Genomic DNA, 23,872 nt, shown 5'->3' on the forward strand with positions numbered 1-23,872 from the left:
GGGAGGGGCAGAGAGAGAGGAAGGGAAAGAATCCCAAGCAGGCTCCACACTGTCAGTGCAGACCCCAACTCAGGGCTCGTACTCACAAACGGTGAGATCATGACCTGAACTAAATGCCAAGAGTCAGACACTAAGCCACCCAGGCACCCCAATCCCTGTTTGAATTTTTTTTTTTTTTAATATTTATTTTTGGGAGAGTGCAAGTGAGAGGAGGGTCACAGAGGGAATCAGAGGGTGTGAAGCAAGTTCTGTGCTGAAAAGCTGACAGCTGTGAGCCTGATGCAGGGCATCGCTAATTGCAAGGTCATTACCTGAGCAGAAGTTTCATGCTCAACAGACTGAGTCACCACCTGGGTGCCCCCGTTTGATTTGTTTTTAATGTTTATTTATTTTTGAGCAAGGGAGAGACAAAATGTGAGTGGGGGAGGGGAAGAGAGAGAGGGAGACACAGAATCTGAAGCAGGCTCCATGGTCTGAGCTGGCAGCATAGAGCCTGACGCAGGGCTCTAACTCACAAACCACGAGACTATGACCTAAGCCGAAGTCAGACTCTTAACTGATTGAGCCACCCAGGGACCCCTTCCCTGTCTGATTTTTTAACAAAATTTTTACATGTAAAGATTGTTGATCTGTGAGGCTCTTTAAGCACCAGATTTAGAGTGGAACAGGAAAAGGTGTAACATTTCCCAAGAAATTTTACAGATCTTATAACTTATGAAACTTAAAAAATTTTTAGAGTAAAGTACTATCTCTATAGCAAAAGCTACAAGGCCTTTTACATAGAAGAAATGGTGTGAATTTGTCTGGTCTCACTCCATAACTGTGCATCTCAGCAGCCTAGACCATCAAACACTGGCCTAGCATTTTCAGAAACATAAGTCAAAAAAATAACCCACTTCTGAGCATTACAGAGCCTAAACTTATTGTTATTAATTCTCTTTATATAATATCTTATTTAGTCAATCAATCATCACTGACTGAAGATCCACTCCCTCTTGAAAAATATTTGGCAGTATAAAATTCTTTTTTGTGGTTAATGTAAAACCCCTTGTTGGTAAAGACTTTATTTACCATTCTCGCCTGGGCAGGCCCTTCACATAAAACACAGCTTTAATTCTTTCGCTGTGTTCTAGGAGAATACAAGGTTCTAAAAGTTCTTTGAGTTTAAAACTTAAGGATATTTGAAACCACATGGGATTTTTTTTAAACTCTTTAATTTCACATTAATTTTGATAACTTAGGCTAATAAATCCCAAACATCATAATCCCATTTATTATCATTAAATATACCCTAACATTGGTTATCTGTTAAGTGAATTAATTCAAAGAATATCTCTGAAATTTAAAACGTTGAAACTTTCTAATTTTTGAGAACTATGTATAGAAAGAAAGATACTGATTTAACATATAAATAAACTGAATTATACTTCATCCTCATTCTCCCTTTTTAAATCACTCTTAAGAGCTGTGACCCTCTAGGAGGCACCATTTATAATCCATTTCAAAACATGTAAGACATAAAATGTTTAAAGATTAACTGACTTTTAGAAAGAGGGCAAAGTGCTATGACTTGGCGCCTTCTTGTACCTCAAGGCTCACCTCCCAGCCACACCCACAGGGGGACTGGGAATGAGTACAGGAGTCCAGAATAAAGAAGACTGCCAACAAAGTCAACAACAAAAATTTGTCAATAAAAGGCTTCAAAATGAGCAAAAAGCGTTTTTAAGCCTGTACTGAGTTAACATTTGGTTCTTAATTAGTGATATATACTAAATATATGAGAATCACTTCTAAAAAATACACGTCTGAGCCTCACCCTTGAAAATTCAGATTTCAACAAGACAAAAAACTCCCCAAGTATCACTGATATCACTAGTAAAAAAAAAAAAAATCACTAACAGCACATTTTTAACTGCTGTAAATGTTTATCTCTGGTTGGCTAATTTATTATAATGGGGAAAGTAAAATTCACCCTCAAGCCAAAATCTCTTATCCCGTGCCTGAAGGCCGAAGTACCTGAAAGTACCTAGAATATAACAAATTTCATCATTTTGATCAATCTAATATCTATAGCTCTATTCTTGTTTTGCCTAGGTCTGTCTGTCCCACACCATCCCCACAAGGATTTCCCCATTACACAAGAGAAAAATATAAAACACAAAAACTGCAATTATTTAAAAACATGAATATATTACAGGTAAGAAAAACATTACAGAGAAATGAAACTCTAAGCCTAATTTTCACTAAATTTAAGTGTTTTCTTTCCTGAGGATGCCTGACTTTAAAAATATTAATGAAGTAAAACTGAAAAAGGTAAAGAATTACTTCTGACTATGGTATTGCAGACAACCCTCCCTAGTAACCAGAACTTGTTTCGCCATTTAAAAATTCAGATATAAAGGACAAATATGGGAATTAAGTATAACTGTTATAACAACCATGGGGGAAGAAGTCTTGATATAAATCAAATAACTGGCAATGTTTAAATATTACAAAAAATATAATCATGCTAACAACAAAAAAATTATTACGTCCTAACAAATTGGCACCTTTCATTTTCCTGATCAGAATTCAATTCTGTATTTAAAAATGTAAAAAAGTAAAAAAAAAAAAAAAAGGCACTAAACATTTTTTAGTTAATAAAAAAATTAAAAACATACTAAGCACAAAGTTAGTTTTCCAATAAATATAATAGGACTAATAATTAAGCCTTTATGTCTAAATAACTAGATTCTTTCCTTGTTCTTAAAGACAGTCTCTGATTAGAAAAGAAAAATACCAAAGTTAGACAAAACTAGACATATCTAAAGAATATTAACCGGAAGCATATTTTTAAAACTGTCATACACACTTTTTTTTTAATCAGACACACTTTAAATCCTGCTGACAAATATGGCATTATCACCAAAAGCTTTTTTGATGGCTTGTGAACAATTTACCCAAAACATTTTAATCTCTCTACTTAGCTATTTTTGGACTGCCAATAACCTCTAAAATCTGGGTATGAACCGCTGACCTCCAGCACCCCTAAGGCTGAGCACTGGAACAGAGAGAGCCTAGTTTCAAAGACCAACCCTGCAGTTTACCTTCATACTAGTAGCAAGTAAGTTGCTTAATTCTTCGAAACCTTAATTTTCTCAACTGTATTATCAGGCTAATACCTCACCCCAGGATTAAAAGCGATAATGTATTTAAAGTGCCTAGGACAGTGCCAGGACACATCATAACATAAATATAAATGATCTGTTTACTGTTGCAAAGCTCAAGTACTTTAAACCATAGGACTGATGATCTCCCAGACATTTATATGTTAAACTGGTAGTAGATTATAAAAAAAGCACACCAGAACATTAGGAAAGCTAACAGAAAAGTGTGAGACCACATAGTTATCACAGCACCTCAGTGGCCCATGACATCAGGCTATTACAATATAATGAAGTTACAAACATCATAATGAACTTGCATCATGTGATCAAGTTCCAAATCAGACTACATGGATTATGAAGGCAAGAAATGTGTAAATTAACTTTTGAAAGACTCCATCAGAAATTATTAAATTAAAAAAAAGATCAGATATTTTAAAAGTCCACATTTCAATCTTGACCATCTATTAAAGTGAAACTGATGACCTATTTATTACAAGTAGATGTTTCTTAAAAAGTAAAGAATCTCGGTGAAAACATATTCAAATCAACATTCTTACAGTTATATGTCAGGGAACTTATTATTCAGGGAACTAATCTCACTTGCAATGCATGGTTTATAAATAAGCTGTATTTACTTGGTATTGCCTTCGGAACTGTGTTTTAACAGTACTCATCAATATACCCTAGGTATTCAAAATAATTACAAAACATATGGATTTTATATAGATCCAGTAATGATTATGTAGCCATATAAGAAATATGGAAATATATGGAATATAAATTTTCTTTCTTAAAACATAAATCTTATATGACCATCCAATTTATTTATAAACAAACTTTTTGTAAAAACCTCATTTGTATAACAATGAACAATCTAAAAAAATATATAAGGAAGCATATTTCTCTAAAATTCTATTCTTCTAGATCTGCTAAACTGTACATTTAACCTAACTACATCTTTCAAGATATTACAGACTTCTGCCATAACTACTCCTTTGTTCATTCTATTCCCCACCAAAAGGAGAGAACTAGCTATCACCTGAATTGTTTGGGCTGGCAAGGATGTCTTTTCTAAGGTTCCAAACCTGGGAATATGTGGGCAAAATCAGCTCAGGACTGTGAAAAGAAATGATCTTCTTAGATGGTTACCTTTACAGCCTTAGCCTAAACTAAGAGAAACTTATATCTGGAAAATGCAACAGTATTAATGAATCTCAAAATAATAATGCTGAGTGACTCAGGTCATAGATACCATCTTTCCTAAGCCTATCACAGTTTAAGGATCCCGTCCACCCTGTCCCGAGTGTGGGCTGAGTCCCTGCTGCCCCACGTGTGGTATTCAGCAGAAGAACTGCGCCCAGCCAAGCCTTCCCAAACAGTAAAGGACAAGAAAAGGCTGGAAAAGACAACTAAACCAGGAGAATACAGTACTTGAAGAATTGACAGTATTGGTGCAAGAATGGACTGTGAAAAGGGAAAAGGGCTATTTTTCCCCCAAAACTGAACAAAATTTAAGTACATAATAAGTTAAAAGATTACTTACCACCAAGGTGGGCGCTGTCAATAATCCCCAAGCAAAAAACTCCAAAAAGATGACGATAACCGCATGATAAACACTAGGAGAACCTATTCCTTGAGGCTATAAGAACAGATTTTAACAAAGTTAACAGTGCATTCCAGAATTACTAACAATTATGGCAATAGTCAACATTTATTTAACATACATGTATCGGTATTATGTCAAACATCTGGACACTCGCTGTCACCGTCCTCAAAGTGACAGGGACAGACAAGGAAACAAATACGTTATAAGAGCACAGTGTGCAGAATCCAGGGTAGGAATGGGAACATCAGACTTCCAGGAGGAACATTGAAAGATGAAAAACAGAGAGACGAGGGTGGGAGGTGGGAAGGCCAACACAAGAGATCAAGGCAGCGGCCTGTACAAAGGCTGTAAGGCTTGAGAGCAGGAGGCACTCAGGACTCCTACACTGCAGTGCAGCCAGAACATGGGCTGCACACCGGGAGTTGGAGAGATGAGCTAGAGGCACACAGGACTAACTTCCATGCAAATGAGTCTACATATGAAGGCAAGGGGGAGTCACTAAAGGATGATAAGATTCATGTGACCAGATGAAAGTTGTAAGAAAGATCAGTTTGACAAGGGGGCAAAACTGAGGACAATTAACAGGAGACTCCATGGGGCGCTTGGGTGGCTCAGTCAGTTAAGCATCTGGTTAAGCATCTGTCACTTGGTTACGGCTCAGGTCCTGAGCTCATGGTTTGAGAGTCAGAGCCCTGCATATGGGATTCTCTCTCTCTCTCTGCCCCTCCTCTGCTTGCACTCTCTCACTCTCAAAATAAGTAAATAAACTTTAAAAAAAAGAAAAAACATAAACACACACAGGAGGCTCCTGCACTAATCCCAAAGCATACATGAAGCACGTGGCAAGCACATAACAGATACTAACACAGCTCAAAAGCAGAACAGTCCCAGAGGAATATGTGAGAGGTCTGGGACTTGATACGTACAAGACAAGCACCTGGGTGGCTCAGCCAGTTAGGCATCTGACTCTTGATTTTGGCTCAGGTCATGATCTTATGGGTTGTGGAATCGAGCCCTGCATGTGGCTCTGCACTGACAGTCCAGAGCCTGCTTGAGATTTTCTCTCTTCTCTCTGCCCTTCCCCCACTCTCTCTCAAATAAAATTAAAAAAAAAGATTCTCTCAAGAAATAAAATACAAAATTACATTTATACTGTTGCAAGCAATGTCTTAAGAACTTCTTCAGGGGTGCCTGGGTGGCTCAGTCGGTTACGCGGCTGACTTTGGCTCCGGTCATGATCTCACAGTTCATGGGTTCAAGCCCTGCATCAGGCTCTGTGCTGACTGCTAGCTCAGAGCCTGGAGCCTGCTTCAGATTCTGTGTCTCTTTGACCCTCCCCAACTCCTGCTCTGTCACTCTCTCTCAAAAAAAATTTAAATAAAAACATTAAAAAAAAAACTACTTCAGTTGTTAAATTTCATATTCTAAGGGAAATATTAAATTGATGGAAAAGCAAATGACCTATAACATTAACTCAGTCTCCACTAACAGGCTGCTATAATAAAAAGACAAGTTTAATCAATGCATATTACAATATTATACTTAAGTTTTAAAGTATATTCAATAGCTTTATGTGGAAACTATTAAGTGTTTGGATTTCTCTATATACTAAAAATGATATCCCATCATTTTTAATATTGTCATGATGTATCAGCATTATTTTAAATAAACAGGTAACTCTCCCAACCTTCAGAATTTAGATCCCTGAAAAACCATTTGGTAGAATTTGCAGTTTAGGAACCTGAGACCACAGAGGTGGGATGGAGAATGGGGGACACAAGAGTTGAAGGATGATGGCTGGGAATGAATCTGTTCAATATTCATTCAACAAACATTTACAGAGCACCTACTGTGTGGCAGAGATGCCAGGGTCACAAAAACCTTAAGACATACTCCCTGATCTCAAGGAATTCAGTCTAGAGAGGAAGGAACCCCATTATAAATCATCTGCTTATGTGCAAATGCAATAAAAGAGATACATACAAGTTAGGAAATAAGGAAGGAGTATTGCAAGAAAAGGAGGTAGTGTGGACAATCTCACCAGAGAAAACCATAATGAAATAGACAAGGGCCAGACAGTTTAAGGCTGATGTGGAGTAAAGTCAGCAGGGAATAAAGAAAGGAAGACAGAAGAGTAGGGGGCATGTGAGCCGGGTTAAGGAGCTTCTCTCACCATTAGACACACTGAACCACCGAAGGGTTTCAAGCAAGAGAATGGTGTGACTGGACCTGCTGTTTTCAATACCTCATGATGATTTCCTCGAGTTTGTAACTGAGCAGCAAATCGCATGCAAAAGAAGGCTATTTCAATCAGTTGAAACAAGACATGATGAGGGCATGAAACGGAGTGGAAGGATGCTGAAGGGGAGGGAATGGATAGTCTTTAGGGCGTGAAATTGGCAGCACCTAATAAATCTGGGTGAACAAAGACTTCCAAGTTCTCAGCTTCGTTGTCTATTAGTTGAAGCTAGTAGCTTCCCAGCTTTTCCCACCCACCATCGGGCTCATTTACTTCAGGTCCTATCTAAGACATTGCTTCTTGTACTTGAAGATGTCTATTGTTTTTTGAGGGCTGACTAAAACAATTAGCATGATTCTGATGTTTGAAACCACTAGAGTGGGTGAGATTATTAGGAGATGAAGTGGAAAAACAACACTGGGTTAAAACCAGACTCTAAGAAACACCAACAATTAAGTAGTGAGCAGAGAAAATGAACCATGAAAAAAACAAACAAATCAGAGAAATATCAGGAGACTTAAAAGAATACAGTGTTACAGATGATAAAGTAACAGTTTTCGTAAGGAAGGGATGATGTGATGTGCAGTACTAGATAGAGCAAGTTGTTAAGATAAGGTCAAAACATGTCCATAGGGGGGCGCCTGGGTGGATCAGTCAGTTAAGTGTCCAGCTCAGGTCATGATCTCAAGGTTCATGGTTTGCACAGGGCTCTGTGCTGACAGCTAGCTCAGAGCCTGGAGCCTGCTACAGATTCTGTATCTCCTTCTCTCTCTGACCCTCCCCTGCTCACACTGTCTCTGTCTCTCAAAAATAAATTTTAAAAAATAATAATAAAAAAACAAAAAACCTGTCCATAGGATTTGCTAAGCTCCACACTGGTTTTGGTCACCACCACAAATACTCAGCACTTAGTAAAATGCCCAGAACTTCTCAGGACCCTTAACATGTTAATTTACATTATGAACTTCCAAGAAGATACAATGAACACTGTATTCCAAACCTGACAGAATCCTTCTTTCATACAACAGATAGTATCTCATGGCCATTTAAATTCCTTGTAAAACTATTTGGGAAATACTGACAAAAAGTAAGACGATGATTATATAACAATGTGTATAAGCATATACAAACACAGCCAAAAAGGTGGAGGAAAATGATGTGTTAAAAGTGACTCTTTTGGGGCGCCTGGGTGGCTCAGTCGGTTAAGCCTCGACTTCAGCTCAGGTCAGATCTCATGTTCGTGGGTTCGAGCCCCGCGTCGGGCTCTGTGCTGACAGCTCAGAGCCTGGAGCTTGCTTCCAGTTCTGTGTCTCCTTCTCTCTCTGCCCCTCCCCCCTCATGCTCTGTCTCTCTCTGTATCAAAAATAAATAAAACATTAAAAAAATTTAAAAAAAAAGTGACTCTTTTACATACGAGACTCTTAAACATGGAGAACAAACAGAGGGTTACTGGGAGGTTGTGGGGTGGCGGTGGGCTAAATGCTAAGGGGCATTAAGGAATCTACTCCTGAAGTCATTGTTGCACTATATGCTAACTAACTTGGATGCAAATTAAAATAATTAATTATTTTTAAAAACTGGCTGTTTTAGTGAAGATCACTCAATCAGTTGAGGAAAATGTCAGGGAACGCTTCTCAGCCCCTTAAGTCACATGAAGGCCTTTAACTTTCAGGCAGCAGAGTAAATGAAACATTTCAAGACAAAAGGTAACATCACATGATAGGACTGTCTTCTTGGAATATTAATTTACACTACACTGTGGCAAAGACTTTGAAAGGGAGGAAGGGAGGAGGGCCAGAAAGCAAGCTATTGAAGAAATACATGAGGAAGATGGGGCGAGGGGGGTGCCCTGAGAGGCTCAGTCAGTTAAGTGGTTGAGCTTCTCTGACTTCGGCTCAGGTCATGATCTCATGGTTTATGAGTTCAAGCCCCACATCAAACCCCACATCAAGCCCCACACTGGGCTCTCTGCTGTAGCGCAGAGCCTACTTCAGATCCTCTGTCCCTCTCTCTCTCTGCCCCGTCCCTGCTCATGCTCTCTCTCAAAAACAAACATTTAAAAAGAAAGAAAGAAAGAGAGAGAGAGAGAGAAAGAGAGAGAGAGGGAGGGAGAGAAGGAAGGAAGGAAGGAAGGAAACGAAACACACAGGAGAGGTAAGAGTAACTAGAATAAAACACTGGTAGGGACGCAGCAAAGTGAATGGAAACAAAAAACACGTGAGAGGGTGAATCAAAAGGACTCAGTGGTTGACCAGATGTAGCAGGGGACAGTAAGGGAAGATCAAAGATGAAAAGGTAAGATTTCGGTGTCTGGCTTAGTCAGCCAGGCAGTGAGGAAAGCGGAAAGAACAAAAGATTAATACATTTTAGGCATACTGGTTTGAGAAAAACATGTACAACATTAGCTGAATTTGAAGGCAACGCATTGAGGAAGATATGGAAGAAATAAAGATTTAATATCTGTGTAAAGCATTCATAAGAAAATGCAAGAGCACTAAGACACCAAAAAATATAATAGATTAAAAACAAATAATTAAAAAAAAAGCAAATAATATTCTATCCTATGGAAATAATCAAACATTCAGAAAAGGCTCCACCAAAAAGATGTTCATGGCAACATCATTTATACTGGGAAATATGGAAATCTAAACGTTCAACCTTTAGTAATAATATGCAGTCAAAAACAGTGTAAGGATAATCTTTAATGATATGTGGAAATGCTCATGGCAATGTTAAATTTAAAAAATATAAGCAAGAAAATAAAACAAAAAGGTAAAAGCAGGATATAAAATTGTATATATAATTTCAACTATGAAAAACAAACAAAAACTCACTTGAATGTTAATTATATTAGGTAGTACTTTTAAAGGACACAAACTTGTTTATTATGTTGTTCTGAATTTTCTAAGTCTTTTCTAATAGGCATCCTTATACTTTAAATACAAGGAAAATGTTTAAGAGAAAAACTATGTAAAAACTAGGAATAGGGTGGCACTTAGGTGGCTCAGTTGGCTCTGACTTCAGCTCAGGTCATGATCTCACAGCTCGAAGGCTTGTGAATTTGAGCCCCACATTGGGCTCTGTACTGACAGCTCAGAGCCTGGAGCCTGCTTCAGATTCTGTATCTCCCTCTCTCTCTCTCTCTGCCTCTCCTCTGCTTGCTCTCTGACTGTCTCTCTCTTGAAATATAAAGAAACATTAAAAAAAAATTTTTTTAAAGAATAGAAAAATATAGGTAGTTGCATATACTTGTCCCTTCTGAGCCATTCTCTCATTATTTCCCAGAACTGGGAGTAAAACGTGTGTGTGCGTGTGTGTGCGTGTGTGTGTGTGTGTGTGTGTGCGCGCGCATGCATTTTTTAAAGCAGGGGATGGGGGTGGGTAGGGATATTTGCTTGTCCTAAAGTACTGATAGCTTTGAGAGCTATATTATATGCATATTCAACTTTTTTTGCTTTGAATGAATTCAAAATACAAGATCTTAATAAAATTGACAAGTTTTCCAAATGTTTCACTGATTTAAAATGCAAATACTTCTAGGTGGGACTTTTGACACAAACACTAGTGGTTTTAATGGACTATCTATCCACAAGCAAAATTCCAGGACAGAGAAAGAATACCAGGGTTGGGGCCTGTGCAGAAAGACCAGGGGAAGTTAACAGACAAGTAGGGGCAAATATCTGACCAGTAAGCATCAAGAAGAGAAAGTTTAGATCACAATGAAAATTATCAACAGATAAGAGCTGAGGATGCTAAGAGAATTCTGAGCGAAAAATTCTGAAGGAGATAAATCTTAATATAAATATGTCACCTACAACCATAATAGTTACTATACCAAAAGTCCTCCATTCAGGGAAATTTCTCTCTCATGGAGTTATGGTTTCATGACAATCGCCTCTAACTTTAACCTCAGAAGTCAGGGAAAATCTCCTTTCTCCTCCTCCACCCTCCAACCTAATTCCCATTTTCCAAATTATAATTTCTACTGGTAAGAGAGGATGGCTTCACCATCTAGGCTTTGGGCCAAGCCTTTTAAAATCATTTTTTTTTCTATCCTGTAACACTAGGTAATGTCCACAAATTTATATTTCACTGTGTAAAATCTTAACTTCATTTTATTTAGCCTAAACTTACCTTCTCTAAGCTTCTGCTGAGACAGGCCCTATGTTTTACTCCCCTATGAGCTGGAGCATCTGGTCCATGCACAGCACAAAGGTGCTTAATAAATGTCTGTAGAACTTAAGTGAATTACTCTGTAAGTCCCTTCTATCACCACAGGTATTCAGTATAGTTACTGTATTTAAACACTACTAAAATCTTTATTAATTATAAACTTGCCACTTCCTCTATTAATACCCTCCTCTACACTCTGATAGCCCACTGTTGGCTACCATGTCATCACACAGATTTATGATACACATACACTAGATTAACACAGTAATGAAAGAGTACTACTGAAACTTTCAACGGCTTACATTCAAAATCTCACCTACTGTTCTGACAGCCTTTCAAACTGGACATGATTATCTCCATGTTATAGTCTAACATAGCAAATAAGAGATGGAATGAAGTCTATCCAGGCAATTCTAGAGCCCAAATCTATTTTATGCTGGTTTCAATAGTTAGACAGAATACATTATCACAGACTGTTAACTCTTTTAAGAGCAGGGATCCAGTTTTTTCCATTTCAGTAACTAATGTATAGCACAATACCTGGTCTAGAAAGGGTATTTCATGACCATGGATAAGACTGATAGCCCTAATCATGCAGTTAATGAGCTGCTAGGGAAATTAAGTTAGTCACTTTAACTCTCTCAGCAGGAAGAGGTAAACTATCAATCTCTTACCTAAATCCTTGTCTAGCTCCCAAATTTTGAGTCTATGACTGCCCACTCAATAAGGGTTTATGAAGGCAGCAGTTATTATGCAGCATGTTGACCTTAATAATTTATATTGTATATATACCTGGTGGTGTGACCCAGGGGCTTACACAGACTTTTGGCCAGGAGCCAGTCGTAATTTCACCTCTAACTGGGCATTATAACCCCATTTATTATGTGAGTAAACAATGAGAATAAGCCAAACTGAGGCTCATTCTTTAAAACAACTGGCCTAGACTCTTAAAAAGTGTCAATATCACAAAAAACAAAATAAGTTTATTCCAGATTGAAGAAACATGGCAATTAAATGTAATGATTAAATTCCATACTCAAAAAAAGACAACTATCAAGGAGGTATAATTAAAGAAATGTGAATATAGCTAATGTACTACTTAATACTATTGCATTAATGTTAAAATTTCCTGAATGTGACAGGTGCTGTTTTTCTTATTTTCCCTGAATGTGAAGTTGGTTAAGTATCCAACTTCAGCTCAGGTCATGATCTCATAACCTATGAGTTCGAGCCCTGCATCGGGCTCTGCGCTGACAGCTCAGAGCCTAGATCCTACTTCAGATTCTGTGTCTCCCTCTCTCTGCCCCTCCTCCACTCATGCTCTCTCTCTCAAAAATAAACATTTAAACACATGTTTAAAAATATATTAAAATTCCCTGAATGAAATAATTGTACTGTGGTTATGTGGGAGAACATCCACATTCTTAGTATTTTAGGGGTGTCTTGATATCTACAACCAACTCCTCAAATGGTTCAAAACAGTAAAACGTGAGCATATATATAAAGAGAGGAAAAACAAACGTAGCAAAATGTTAATCTGTGATATGAATCTGTGGGATGGGTAAATGAATACTCATCATGCTATTTTTGCAAATTTTTTGTAGTTTAAAAATTCTCCAAAGTTGGGAAAATTTTTAAGAACATGATAAAGGGGCACCTGGGTGGCTCAGTCAGTTGAGCGTCCGACTTCAGCTCAGGTCATGATCTCACAGTTTGTGGTTTTGAGCTCCGTGTCTGGCTCTGTGCTGACAGCTCAGAGCCTGGAGCCTGTTTCCAATTCTGTGTGTGTCTCTCTCTCTGACCCTCCCCTGCCCATGATCTGTCTCTGTATGTCTCTCAAAAAGAAATAAATGTTAAAAAAAATTTTTTTTAAAACATGATAAAAACCAAAATAAAGTAGGGACACCTGGGTGGCCCAGTCAGTTAAGCATACAACTCTTGATTTTGGCTGGGGTCAAGATCTCATGGTCATGAGATGGAGCCCTGCATCAGGCTCTGTGCTTAGCATGGAGCCTGCTTAAGATTCTCTCTCTCTCTCTCTCTCTCTCTCTCTCTCTCTGCCTCTGCCCCTCCCCTCTTCATGCTCGCTCTCTGAAAATAAATAAAAATTTAAAAAATAAAGTATAAGGGAGAATAATTTTGATCTTAGAATCTAATACAGACAAGTTATCAATCAAAACTGAGGGTGGGGTGCCTGGGTGGCTCAGTAGGTTAAGCATCTGGCTCTTAGTTTTGGCTCAGGTCATGATCTCCTGATTCATGGTTCAAGCCCCACATCAGGTTCTGTGCTGAAAATGTAGAGCCTGCTTGAGATCTTCTCTCTTCCCCTCTCTTTCTGCCCCTCACCTGCTCTCACTCACTCTCAAAAACAAACTTTAAAAACAAGTAAAATGAGGGTAAAATTTGGCTTCAAAAAGAAACATTAAGTTTCCTCTGAATAATATATAACTAAACTAACATAATATCATGTAAAAGTCTTACACACAAAAAATACAAAGATGCTTAGTTACAGGTATTTAAGAATTGTAGCTTTTCTGGAAGAACATTTTAAAAAACCCTGTAACTACAAAGCTGCTTTCATGGGCTCCTGACACATTATGGCATAACTAGAGAAAATGTGAGGCTTTAACTGCTAGTATCTGGTATCATGTTTCCTCTCTCATAAAGTCAAGTGGTGTTTTTCTTATTTTCTCTGACTTTAATCAAGAAAAGCAAGATATATTACTTTTGTAGAACAAAAAAAACAAAACCAATCCTCAATTTCCTGGAAGTATGAATCACCATAAACATGTTGCAACACTATTATACTAATTAAGTAAGCCTTTTTGGCTTAATTTGCAGTGAGACTTTAGATTTTACTGATAGACTATGGATTAATTTTAAGGACAGATATTTAATATTTGTATGTTATCACAAAAGTGAAGAGGTTTTGGTTAGAATGCTCCTGGGGTGATTGGGTGGTTCAGTCGGTTAAGCCTCCGACCCCTGATCTTAGTTCAGGTCTTGAGCTCAGGGTCATGAGTTCAGGCCCTGCATTCGGTTCTGCGCTGGGCCTGAGGCCTACTTATAATAATAATAATAATAATAATAATAATAATAATAATAATTTGTATGAAGTAGAAATTAAATACACTTTTTAAACATATTCAAAAGTATGAGGAGATCAAGTTTTACTCTTAAAAAAACAAAAAGAGCTTAAGATTGCATTACTTTGCAGTAAATTTTTTTAAAAAGATTTCTTTTTAAGTAATCTCTACACCCAACATGGGGCTTGAACTTACAACCCCAAGATCAGGAGTCACACACTCCGTGGACTGAGCCAGCCAGGTTCCCTTCTTTGTGGTAAATTTTGAAAAGATTAAGCAACATGACAATCGATTACATCCCCCTCTCCATTCTAAGGAAGAAAAGAGGTGACTGCTAAACAAGGTAAGCCATCATTACATTAAGTGCTTATCCCCATGAACATCTACTGTGTTATATGGTTCAAATGACCACAAACTAAACTCAATAACAAGGTAATATTTCATGTGGTAGAATTCATAATTGTTTTTACACATTACTGAGAAAGTAGACCCATTATTTCGAGTAAGCTACTATTTTTGGCCCTCAAAGAGACAAAACCATTCAGCAAGCTGAATATATCCTGGCTGCATCTATCAAATGTCATTTTGACACTTGTAATTAAAAATAATACTAAAAGACAACTTGAATTTTTAAATAACTGAAAAATGTAAATCATTTACTTGTCAGAATGTTACCCAGAAAAAGCTCTTCTTTTTGCTTAAACTTCAAACTTTGGTAGCTGTAGATGAGTTGCAGTTCAACTGTTAGTGAATTTCTACAGATGCTATGATTACTGGGAAGGTCTGCGAACTGTATTAGGATGAACTGGATATATAATCTGAAAAAACTGCTTACAAATTTATCCCCAAACATACTAAGCTAAAGCAAATGTTGCAGCACATCATGGAGGAAAGGAGGTAAGTCATTCATGGTACTGTCTGCCACGACAGTCTATATACATCCTGAGGTTTCTTTCTAGGCATGGGCTAGTGACTTCTAAGAACAGGTGCTTTCTGAAGGCACCATGGCCCTCCCCCTGGCTTGTATGCTAGCAATTAGAGGCTATTTATTTAGAGGCTCTCTGGGGAATAAGAGCTACCCTGCAACGCCTCAGCATCTTGTAGGTTAAGGAGGCAACAAACCAGAGCCTAAGTCTAGACTTCTGAAATGGTTGTTGACTCCGATTTATGTACTTAAAATCAGAGACACGAGGAATTAAAATCTGGTGCTCTGCTTCTCTGGGTATATTTCATTTTGCAAATACCAATTTTACTTTTTTCAGGTACTTCCAACAAAGCAATTCACACATGCTGTGTTTTCTATCAAATCTTTAAAGTCATTTCACCAGTTTATTTGTGAAAAAATTGAACATTTTTCAGTCTGTCAGAGATGCAGTCTTATAACTGTATTAACAACAAAGATCATGTAAAAAAAATAAGCAAACTTCAAAAAATCATTTAAAAATTCAATTTTTGATAATACAAAAATTAACTTATGTATGTAACTCTTTAGCTCTCCCCTTAGCCTCCAACAGGAATGTTAATAAACAATCTGGCAATACACGGTAAGAATTTAACAACAAACCTGGAAGTATTCTAAAATGTCATTTAATTCAACTGTCTCAAATGGTCTGTACTAAGAGAAACATCAAAATGCCACATACATGAAAATTTGTAACCAAAAATTGTATTTCTACATTTGGATACTTCAAAAAGTAAATTCACCGATAATCCTATAATTACTTTCATCAGTAAAATGGTATACAGGAAATGAGTAAATACATATTTACTGAATTTAACCTGTAGAAGTATTCTGTAGTTATACATGTTGTTTTCAAATAGGACAACCGCTCTTAAACTTTTGGGAGGTACAGACCCTTCTGGGAATCTCTCTCAAAAAAAGGATAGTCAACGGAAATTTTGCAACCTGCAGGGTGTGCAGACCCAAGTTAAGAACTCCTGATGCAGAATAACACACCTTCATGTAATTTCCTTTAATTGTGTACTACTCAAAGGGACAATGTATTCGTTAGCCTCACCCTGATTTCAGAGCCTAATCAAATACAATTTCAAGAAAAGAAAAACACTTAGTAACTTATGATTAACCTGGTTCATTTAGAAGGGTTCACTCCTTCAAATGTCAAAAATGATAACAAATCTAAGTTTTTGACAAGTCATTAACAACTATTAGTTTTGTTTAAATTTAAACTGTTAAAATTCATTAATCAGGCTTATAGAGATGTCATTAGCAAGATGAAGCAAAATAATTTTATTAACACTGTTGAACATTAGAAAGAAAATGGAAGGGGATCAGGTCAGTATCATTGGCCTGTTCAGAAATACTGTTCAGACTGTCAAGGATGACCACACAGTCTAAGACACCTGCCTCTGAATGAATTCAGCCACACACTGAACTTACACACACACACACACACACACACACACACACACACACAAAGTACCAATACCAAATGACAATTTATTCCCTGTTTTAAAAAACGTTCATAAGGGTAATCTGACCAATTCTAAGTAGGGAGGCAGAAAAGCAAATGCCATTTTAAAATGTCTACAACTATACTAGTTATAATATTTTCCATTTACAGTTAGAGTAGGTTAAAATACAAACACTGCTAAAAAAACTATTGTGATATTTCTAGAAACATAAATATTCCATCTATACATATAGATATATATAATCAATATAGGAATAAATAAAATTACAATAAAAATCTAGGAATATTTTAGCACATTTTTAAAATCACTTTAGATGTGTTTTAATCACTTTAAATTCATATTAGACCCCATAAAATTTTAATGTGCATAAACAAAGTCTCGATTCTCAAGAGGTGCCCAGTTCTTTTAGAATGGAAAATGCAACATAAGTAAAGATGATAAAGAATAATACCCACACGCCCATAGTTCTCAAGAAAAGCTTTCATTTATTCTATGTGCCCTCTTAAAAATTAACTGCCAGTGTAAAAATTGTATTTTACCTCCAAAAGTAAGCTATGAATTCACTACAATCTTAATAACTAACAAAGATAAAAAATAATAATCTCTTCCAAATCTCACAGGATTTGGAACAAAAGCATCTGCTAGCGAATCACATAACTCCAAAGAGGTAAAAAAAGAAATGAACTTTACCTCAAGATAAAAGGTGTGTTTCTTGATCAAAACTTCATTCTTTTGCAAAGAATCCTGATCTTAAAAATCACTTGCTGTTATAAAACACAAGGCTTTGTTGCTTCTATTTTGTAGAGTTTACACAGAACTCAGAATAAAGTTCTGATGGCTGACAGACTACCAGTATTCTTTCATGCTATGTCTCTCCCCACACAGTAGTTTGAACCAACTTCATCAAAAGGGCCCTGACTATTCATACATGATTTAATCAAAGTAACGTTCTAATTAATCAAGTACAACAAAAAGATCTAAGGACCTGAAGTTTCTTTTTTCACCAAATGGCAAGGCTATAACATCTAATTACTTTTACAGTCGGCTGAAGGGAGATTCTGAAATTGCTGCATATGTCCCAAGCCTTCTAAATATTAGCAGCATATTGATGGGGCCCCTATTCTGAAGTGGCAAAAAAACAAAACAGAACCAAAAAACCCTTTGTCATTTATTCCAAATGAATTTAGCCAATCCTCAGGGGTGGCCTAATTACTGCACATATTTAGCGCTATGTTAGTTGATGAGGGCTCCACTTATATACGTACACATACATATATATTGAAAGAAATATAAATATGGAATTAAAAGAACCATTTCTGCACACTTCTCAGGAACATGAAACGTGTATTTTTCCTTTGCATTCTATTTCAGAACGTGATATCAAAGAACGCAACAAAGACCGGCGAGTGTAGCCAAGGAGAAATTTCAGCATATAAAAGTATAGGCGAGTTAAATTTTCAATTGAAAACCCTACGTCCCCTGCTGGTTAACTACACAGCACACTACATAAAGTTTACTGGATGATGACAACTGTTTCTAAAAAGCACAATTTCTTACCCTCTGTCCTCCTTTCAAAGTGTCTTATAATCCTCAGACCATAATTCTATTCAGCAGCTTTTATTTTAAAAATAAACAAGGCGATTTTAAAACAACAGAGCGGTATCGGTTCTTTGGAAACCAGCTGATTTTAGTCTAGGCCCCGGGTGTCCTCCGTCACGCTTCAGACTCCGGGAAGTGAAGAGGAAAGCCCACCTTCCGACAGTGTTTAGTGCACTGGAAGCAGCTAAGAGCAGGAGCACTGACCCAGAACGAGGTGGAAGAAGAAAGCCAAGGCACTAAGGGCCGCCAGCGGGGTCGCCGCGCCAGATGCCACCGGGCTAGGAGCATATGGGAAGCCAGGGAGAGCACCCAGCACCTTCGAAATCGCCGCAACCGCGGCGCGGGGCCCGGCGGCGAAGGCGAGGCTGCGAAGGCGAGGGGCGCGGTGGGACCCGCACTGCCCGGGCGACGCGAAGGGCCGGCCGGCTGGAGAGCCCCGCGTCAATTCCGGCCCGCGGCGGAGGCACACGTGGGGCTGGAGGCCGAAAGGCCTCCAGGGGCCGCCGGAGGAGAGGGCGGCAGGTGCGGGAGAGGAGAGCGGCTTCCTCAGGAGGACGGGCCCCGGAGGCCGCAGGCCGGGGCCAGGGAGAAAGCCCCCGGAGGAGAGGCAAGAGGGCCCGGGAGACTGAGACACTGGCACCACCGACAGGGTGGGGGAGGGCAGGGGCACTCAGGGCGGCTGGTGGCGGCGGCGTGAGGGGCAGAGATCGGATGGGGAGCCCCGAGGGACGCTGCCCGGCGCGGTACCCCAGCTCACCGTGCCTCCGTCCTTAATGATGATCTTCTTGGCCAGCATGATACTGCGGTTCGCAGCCCGTTTCTTCTTCTTCCCCTGGGTCATTTTACCATCCTCGATTCCTGGCGCTGCTGCAGCCACTCCCGGGGCGGCCGGCCCCAGCGGCGAGTGCCGTCCCGCCGCTACTGCCGGGCCGAGCCGCTCGGGGCGCCCGCCGCCATCTTGAGGGCCCGGCCTGCCTCCGGCGGCGCGTCACATCGTGCGATCCGCGGAGGAGCCCGCCCCGCCCCACCCACGTGACACCGCCCCGCCCTCTCGCTCGGGCTGCGTTAGAAGCGCGGGGAGGGAAGCCCAGAGGGAAGCCGGTAGGCTCGCGGCTTGGCTGGTGCATGCCGGCGTTGTCGTTCATCAGTTCGCGTAGTCCTCACAACAGCCCTGGGCCTTACAGACCCTTACTGTCATTCTTCATAGATAAAGAAATGTAAGTTTCTGAAAGTTACCTGCTCGTGGAAATACGGCTGATAAATAGTTGCACTGGAATTCCAACCAGGCATCCTCAACTATTACCGCTATCTCCCAACTGTGCTCTAATCAGGGCGGGAACCGAAGGGAACAGTTGAAATCGTTTTCCAGAAAGAGTGGGTAACTGAAGGGATAAAGATAAACTGATTTTTCAGAAACAGTATTTTGGCTTCGTGCCCAACCACCCTCAACCCAAACTGGAGCATGCTTGTTTCTAGCAGCTCCCTTGTCCCAGGACCTTTTCTTTATTCCCTGCCAATAAAAACTTACATAAGCTATGTCACACTTTGTAATCCACTACTTGTTCTACTATATTGCTTTTAAAAATCAACTTAATGGGGGGTAAATTCTAGAAACAACAGTTGACACAAGTGGAAATACCGACTACAGATTGAGGAATCAGCCATGTTAAATCAGATTTTGATTACTGTCAACTAAGAGAATATCCCTTTTCTTACATAATACACTGAAGTCTTAAGGAGTGAAGCGATGGGATGCATGTTACCTACTCTCAAATAGGAAATAACATGTTTTTATATGTGAGAGGGTAAGAGTGACAAAATGGCAAGTTGTTTAAAAATAGTGTATTTGGGTATGGTGGTTTTGGAAATATGTTCACAAGTTCAACGATAATCTTCTCTGGAAGAGATGGGGTTTAATTCCCTCCCCTTGCGTGTAGGGCTGGGCTGAGTGACTCTTTACTATTAGGATAGAGGAGAACTGACACCACTGACTTCAGAGGGTAGGTCATAAAAGCATGGCGTCTTCCAGCTAGGCCTTGTTCATTCACTCCCGCCCAAGTGTGGGGGAAGCCAGCTACCATGTCATGACCCTCCACCCTATGGCCAGACCTAGGTGTCCAGGACCTAAGGCCTCCAAACAGCAGATATGTGAGCAGTCTGGGAAGCAGATCCTCCAGTACTGGTTAAGCCTTTAGCTGACTGCAACCCATGCCAGCATCCTGACTGCAACTTCAGGAAGCCCGAGCTAGGAACACCTAGATTACCCCCTGGGGGTTCTCTGATTCTTAGAGACTGTAAGATAAAAAGTACTTGTTTTAAGCCACTTAGTTTTGGGGTAATTTGTAACAGCTGTAGATAGCTAATACACAGAGTAAAAGGAATGTGTTCTTTGTACTACTGTTGCAACTTTTATGTAAGTTTTAAATTATCTCAAAATAAAATGTTAAAAAGTAAATTTGAATTTTCTGTTCCTTCTATTTCTATGTAAAACATTTAAGTAGAAATGGAAAACAGACCACTTTCCATGGAAGGTAGAAAGGCAGTTAGCCTGAGGGATACTTGTTTACATTATCCCATCAATAACTAAACCCATCATTTGTTTATTATTATTATTTTTTAAGTAGGCTCCACACCCAAGGTGAGTCGCATGCTGTACTGACTGAGCCAGCCACGCACCCCTGATCACCTGTTGGGTTTTAAAAAATTTTTATGTCTTTGAGAGAGAGAGAGTGAGCAGGGGAGGGGCAGGGAGAGAGGGAGATACAGTATGTGAAGCAGGCTCCAGGCTCTGGGCTGTCTGCAGAGGCTGAAACGGGGCTCAAACCCACGGACCTTGAGATCATGACCTGAGCCAAAGTCGGACGCTTAACCGATTGAGCCACCCAAGCACCCCCTGATCACCTGTTTAAAAATACTCTGACTGGGAGGTGTCTGGGTGGCTCAGTCAACTGAGCAAACAACTTTGGTTCAGGTAATGATCTCCTAGCCTGTGAGTTCGAGCCCCACATTGGGTTTTGTGATGACAATACAGAGCCTGCTTCGGATTCTGTCTCCCTCTCTCTCAAAAATAAATAAAAACATTTAAAATATTCTCTGAGGTGTCTGGGTGGCTCACTGAGGTGAGCTTCAGAATCTTGGTTTTTGGCTCCTGGTTTGTGAGTTTGAGCCCCAAGCCTGCTTGAGATTCTCTTCTCTCTTCCTCTCACCCTCCCCTGCTATTGCAGTCTCTCAAAGTAAATGGATAAACCTTAAAAAATTCATAAAAAAAATAAAAACATTCTCTTGCAGAACCATTTCATTGAGCCTCAACTTGAAGCTCTTTAGAGAAAGTCATGTGAGATTTCATAAATTCCCAGGAGCTTATTTTGGATGGATGTAGAAGGCTGGTAGATCATTTATTGTGTGGTTACTCTGACTCTTCATAGCCCCTCAGCTATACCAATTTTGCCATCCTCAAGAACTTATTATTGTTTAGTCATTCAGAAAATATTTTTGAGTACCTCTAAGTGTTTCACTGGTTTACTAGACACTGGGGATATGTAAATAAATGAGATCATACATGGAGCTTAATTATACTGGGTAAGTTATGAAACAAACAAAAGGAAGATAATTGCAGACTGCAGCAAGTGCTGTTGGAAATAATGTAATAAGAGAAATTTAATGCATATTGAATGTCCAGAATGTCAGGCTTTGCACTGGAAGAGTTGCAATAGGAGACAAGAGAAATCAATCTTGTTCTAACAGACTTACTGTGTATACATTGTGGCTCTGTATGTTATTTGGGGTTGTGAAAATTCACATTTCAGGCAATATACTTAAAAAATAAAATCTAAAAAAAGAATACTCAATTACAGGGTTTGTAAGACAGAAGAGATATAACAAAGATTAAAAAACATGGAGGAGAAGAATAAATCAGCTATAAAAACAAAGAAAAAAAAGAAAAAGAAATAGGATCAGAGAGAAAATGACAGCAAAAATTATCTGAGCCTCCAGGCAAAAGCCAACAACAAAGCTAACATTTCCAGGCATGCCTGGCTGACTCCGTGGAGCTCTTAATCTTGGGATTGCAGGTTCAAGCCCCACATTGGGTATAGAGGTTACTTAAAAATAAAATCTTAAGAAAAAAAAAATTAACATTGCCAAAAGAGACAAATAAGAAGTGGTGTGAGCATGACAGTCAAACTAAGCAATACAAACAACAGTGGTGCAACATTCTTCAAAAAACACAATAAAGTTTGAGCCAAGAATTTTATATCTAGTCAAGCTGTACTTAAAGTATCCAGATTCCAGAGGCGCCTGGGTGGCTCAGTCAGTTAAACGTCCGACTTCAGCTCAGATCATGATCTCACGGTTCATGGGTTCCAGCCCTGCATCAGGCTCTGTACTGACAACTAGCCCCTCTCTCTCTGACCCTCCCCTGCTGATGCTCTCTCTCTAAAATAAATAAAAACAGTAAAAAAAAAAAAAAGCAAAAAAATAAGTATCCAGATTTCCAGAAATTTTAAACATGCCTGAACTTGAGAAACAGTGTGCCTAGAAGCTCTCCTTTGTGTACTTTACTGGAAGAACTTTATCCAGCCATGAGTTGACTAGGGAGGATTCAGCCAAAGTACTAGTGAAAGGGCACCTGGATATATCAGAGGGTAAAGTGTCTGACTTCAGCTCAGGTCATGGTCTCATGGTTTGTGAGTTCAAGCGCCACATGGGGCTCTCTGTGGTGGGTGAGGAGCCCGCTTCAAATCCTGTTCTCCTCTCTCTCTGCCCCTCCCGAGCTCACTTTCTCTTTCTCTCTCTCAAAAATAAACAAACATTAAGAGAAATAATAAGTACTAGTGGAGAGTATTAAGTAGTTTTAAAATGTATTTAATATTATAATGAAAGCAGGCTCTAGAGTGAGAAAATAGTATGGAAATGTTATATGTGTTCTAATCAAAAAGAAATAAGGGAACTAAAAAACATGAAGATTAGAGGAAGGAGTGGAATAAGTTCATTGGTGTCACAAGGCAATTAGATGGGAATCAAAGAACATTTTTTCAAAATGCATATTTATTTATTTGAGAGAGAGAGTGAGCAGGGTAGGGGCAGAGAGAAGGTGGGGAGAGAGAATTCCAAGCAGGCTCCGCACTGTCAGTGTAGAGCCCAATGTGGGGCTCGAACCCATGATCTGTGAAATCATGACCTGAGCTGAAATCAAGAGTCAGATATTTGACTGAGCCACCCAGGCATCCCAGAATCAAAGAACACATAGAGATGACACATAGAGCGTGGGACTCTTGATCTCAAGAGTGGTTTGAGCCCCACATTGGGTGTAGAGATTACCTGAATAAATAAAAATTAAAAATTAAAATGGCAAGCTGAACAGAAACCTAGATAAGCAAAAAGGGGGCTCTAAGAGCATCACATAAAATGTTAACAGTATAAATTGAACTGCAAGAACATGCATAGCTTCCTGAACAAAAAAGAAACCTTAAAAGCAGAGAACACATTCCACACAGCAAAAGAAACACAGTAAATATAACAATATACATAACTTTATTTTTCAAAAAGAAACACAGGAAATATAAACTAGCCACTAATGAAAACCACCATG

The 23,872-nt window shown here is 39.1% G+C and overlaps 1 protein-coding gene and 1 long non-coding RNA gene across 5 annotated transcripts in view; one reads left to right on the forward strand and one right to left on the reverse strand.

Moving 5' to 3' along the window:
* MFSD14A (major facilitator superfamily domain containing 14A) overlaps positions 1 to 19,280 on the reverse strand; it is a 42,300-nt gene extending 23,020 nt beyond the window's left edge. Inside the window, exons 1-2 of one of the 2 annotated variants that reach the window (XM_029946453.1) lie at positions 19,040 to 19,280; positions 4,690 to 4,785 (exon numbers count right to left, since the gene is read on the reverse strand). In XM_029946453.1, coding sequence (XP_029802313.1) covers positions 4,690 to 4,785; positions 19,040 to 19,123 — 180 coding nt within the window. In that variant the 5' untranslated portion in view covers positions 19,124 to 19,280. The remainder of the gene's footprint in view (positions 1 to 4,689; positions 4,786 to 19,039) is intronic. The other variant, XM_029946452.1, reaches the window with a different exon arrangement.
* Positions 19,281 to 19,328: 48 nt separating this feature from the next.
* LOC115298100 overlaps positions 19,329 to 23,872 on the forward strand; it is a 55,829-nt gene continuing 51,285 nt past the window's right edge. For all 3 annotated transcript variants that reach the window (XR_003911595.1, XR_003911594.1, XR_003911596.1), the window contains exon 1: positions 19,329 to 19,499. This is a non-coding gene — a long non-coding RNA (uncharacterized LOC115298100). The remainder of the gene's footprint in view (positions 19,500 to 23,872) is intronic.

The sequence above is a fragment of the Suricata suricatta genome, chromosome 8 (assembly GCF_006229205.1).
Source record: "Suricata suricatta isolate VVHF042 chromosome 8, meerkat_22Aug2017_6uvM2_HiC, whole genome shotgun sequence".
Lineage (NCBI taxonomy): Eukaryota > Metazoa > Chordata > Mammalia > Carnivora > Herpestidae > Suricata > Suricata suricatta.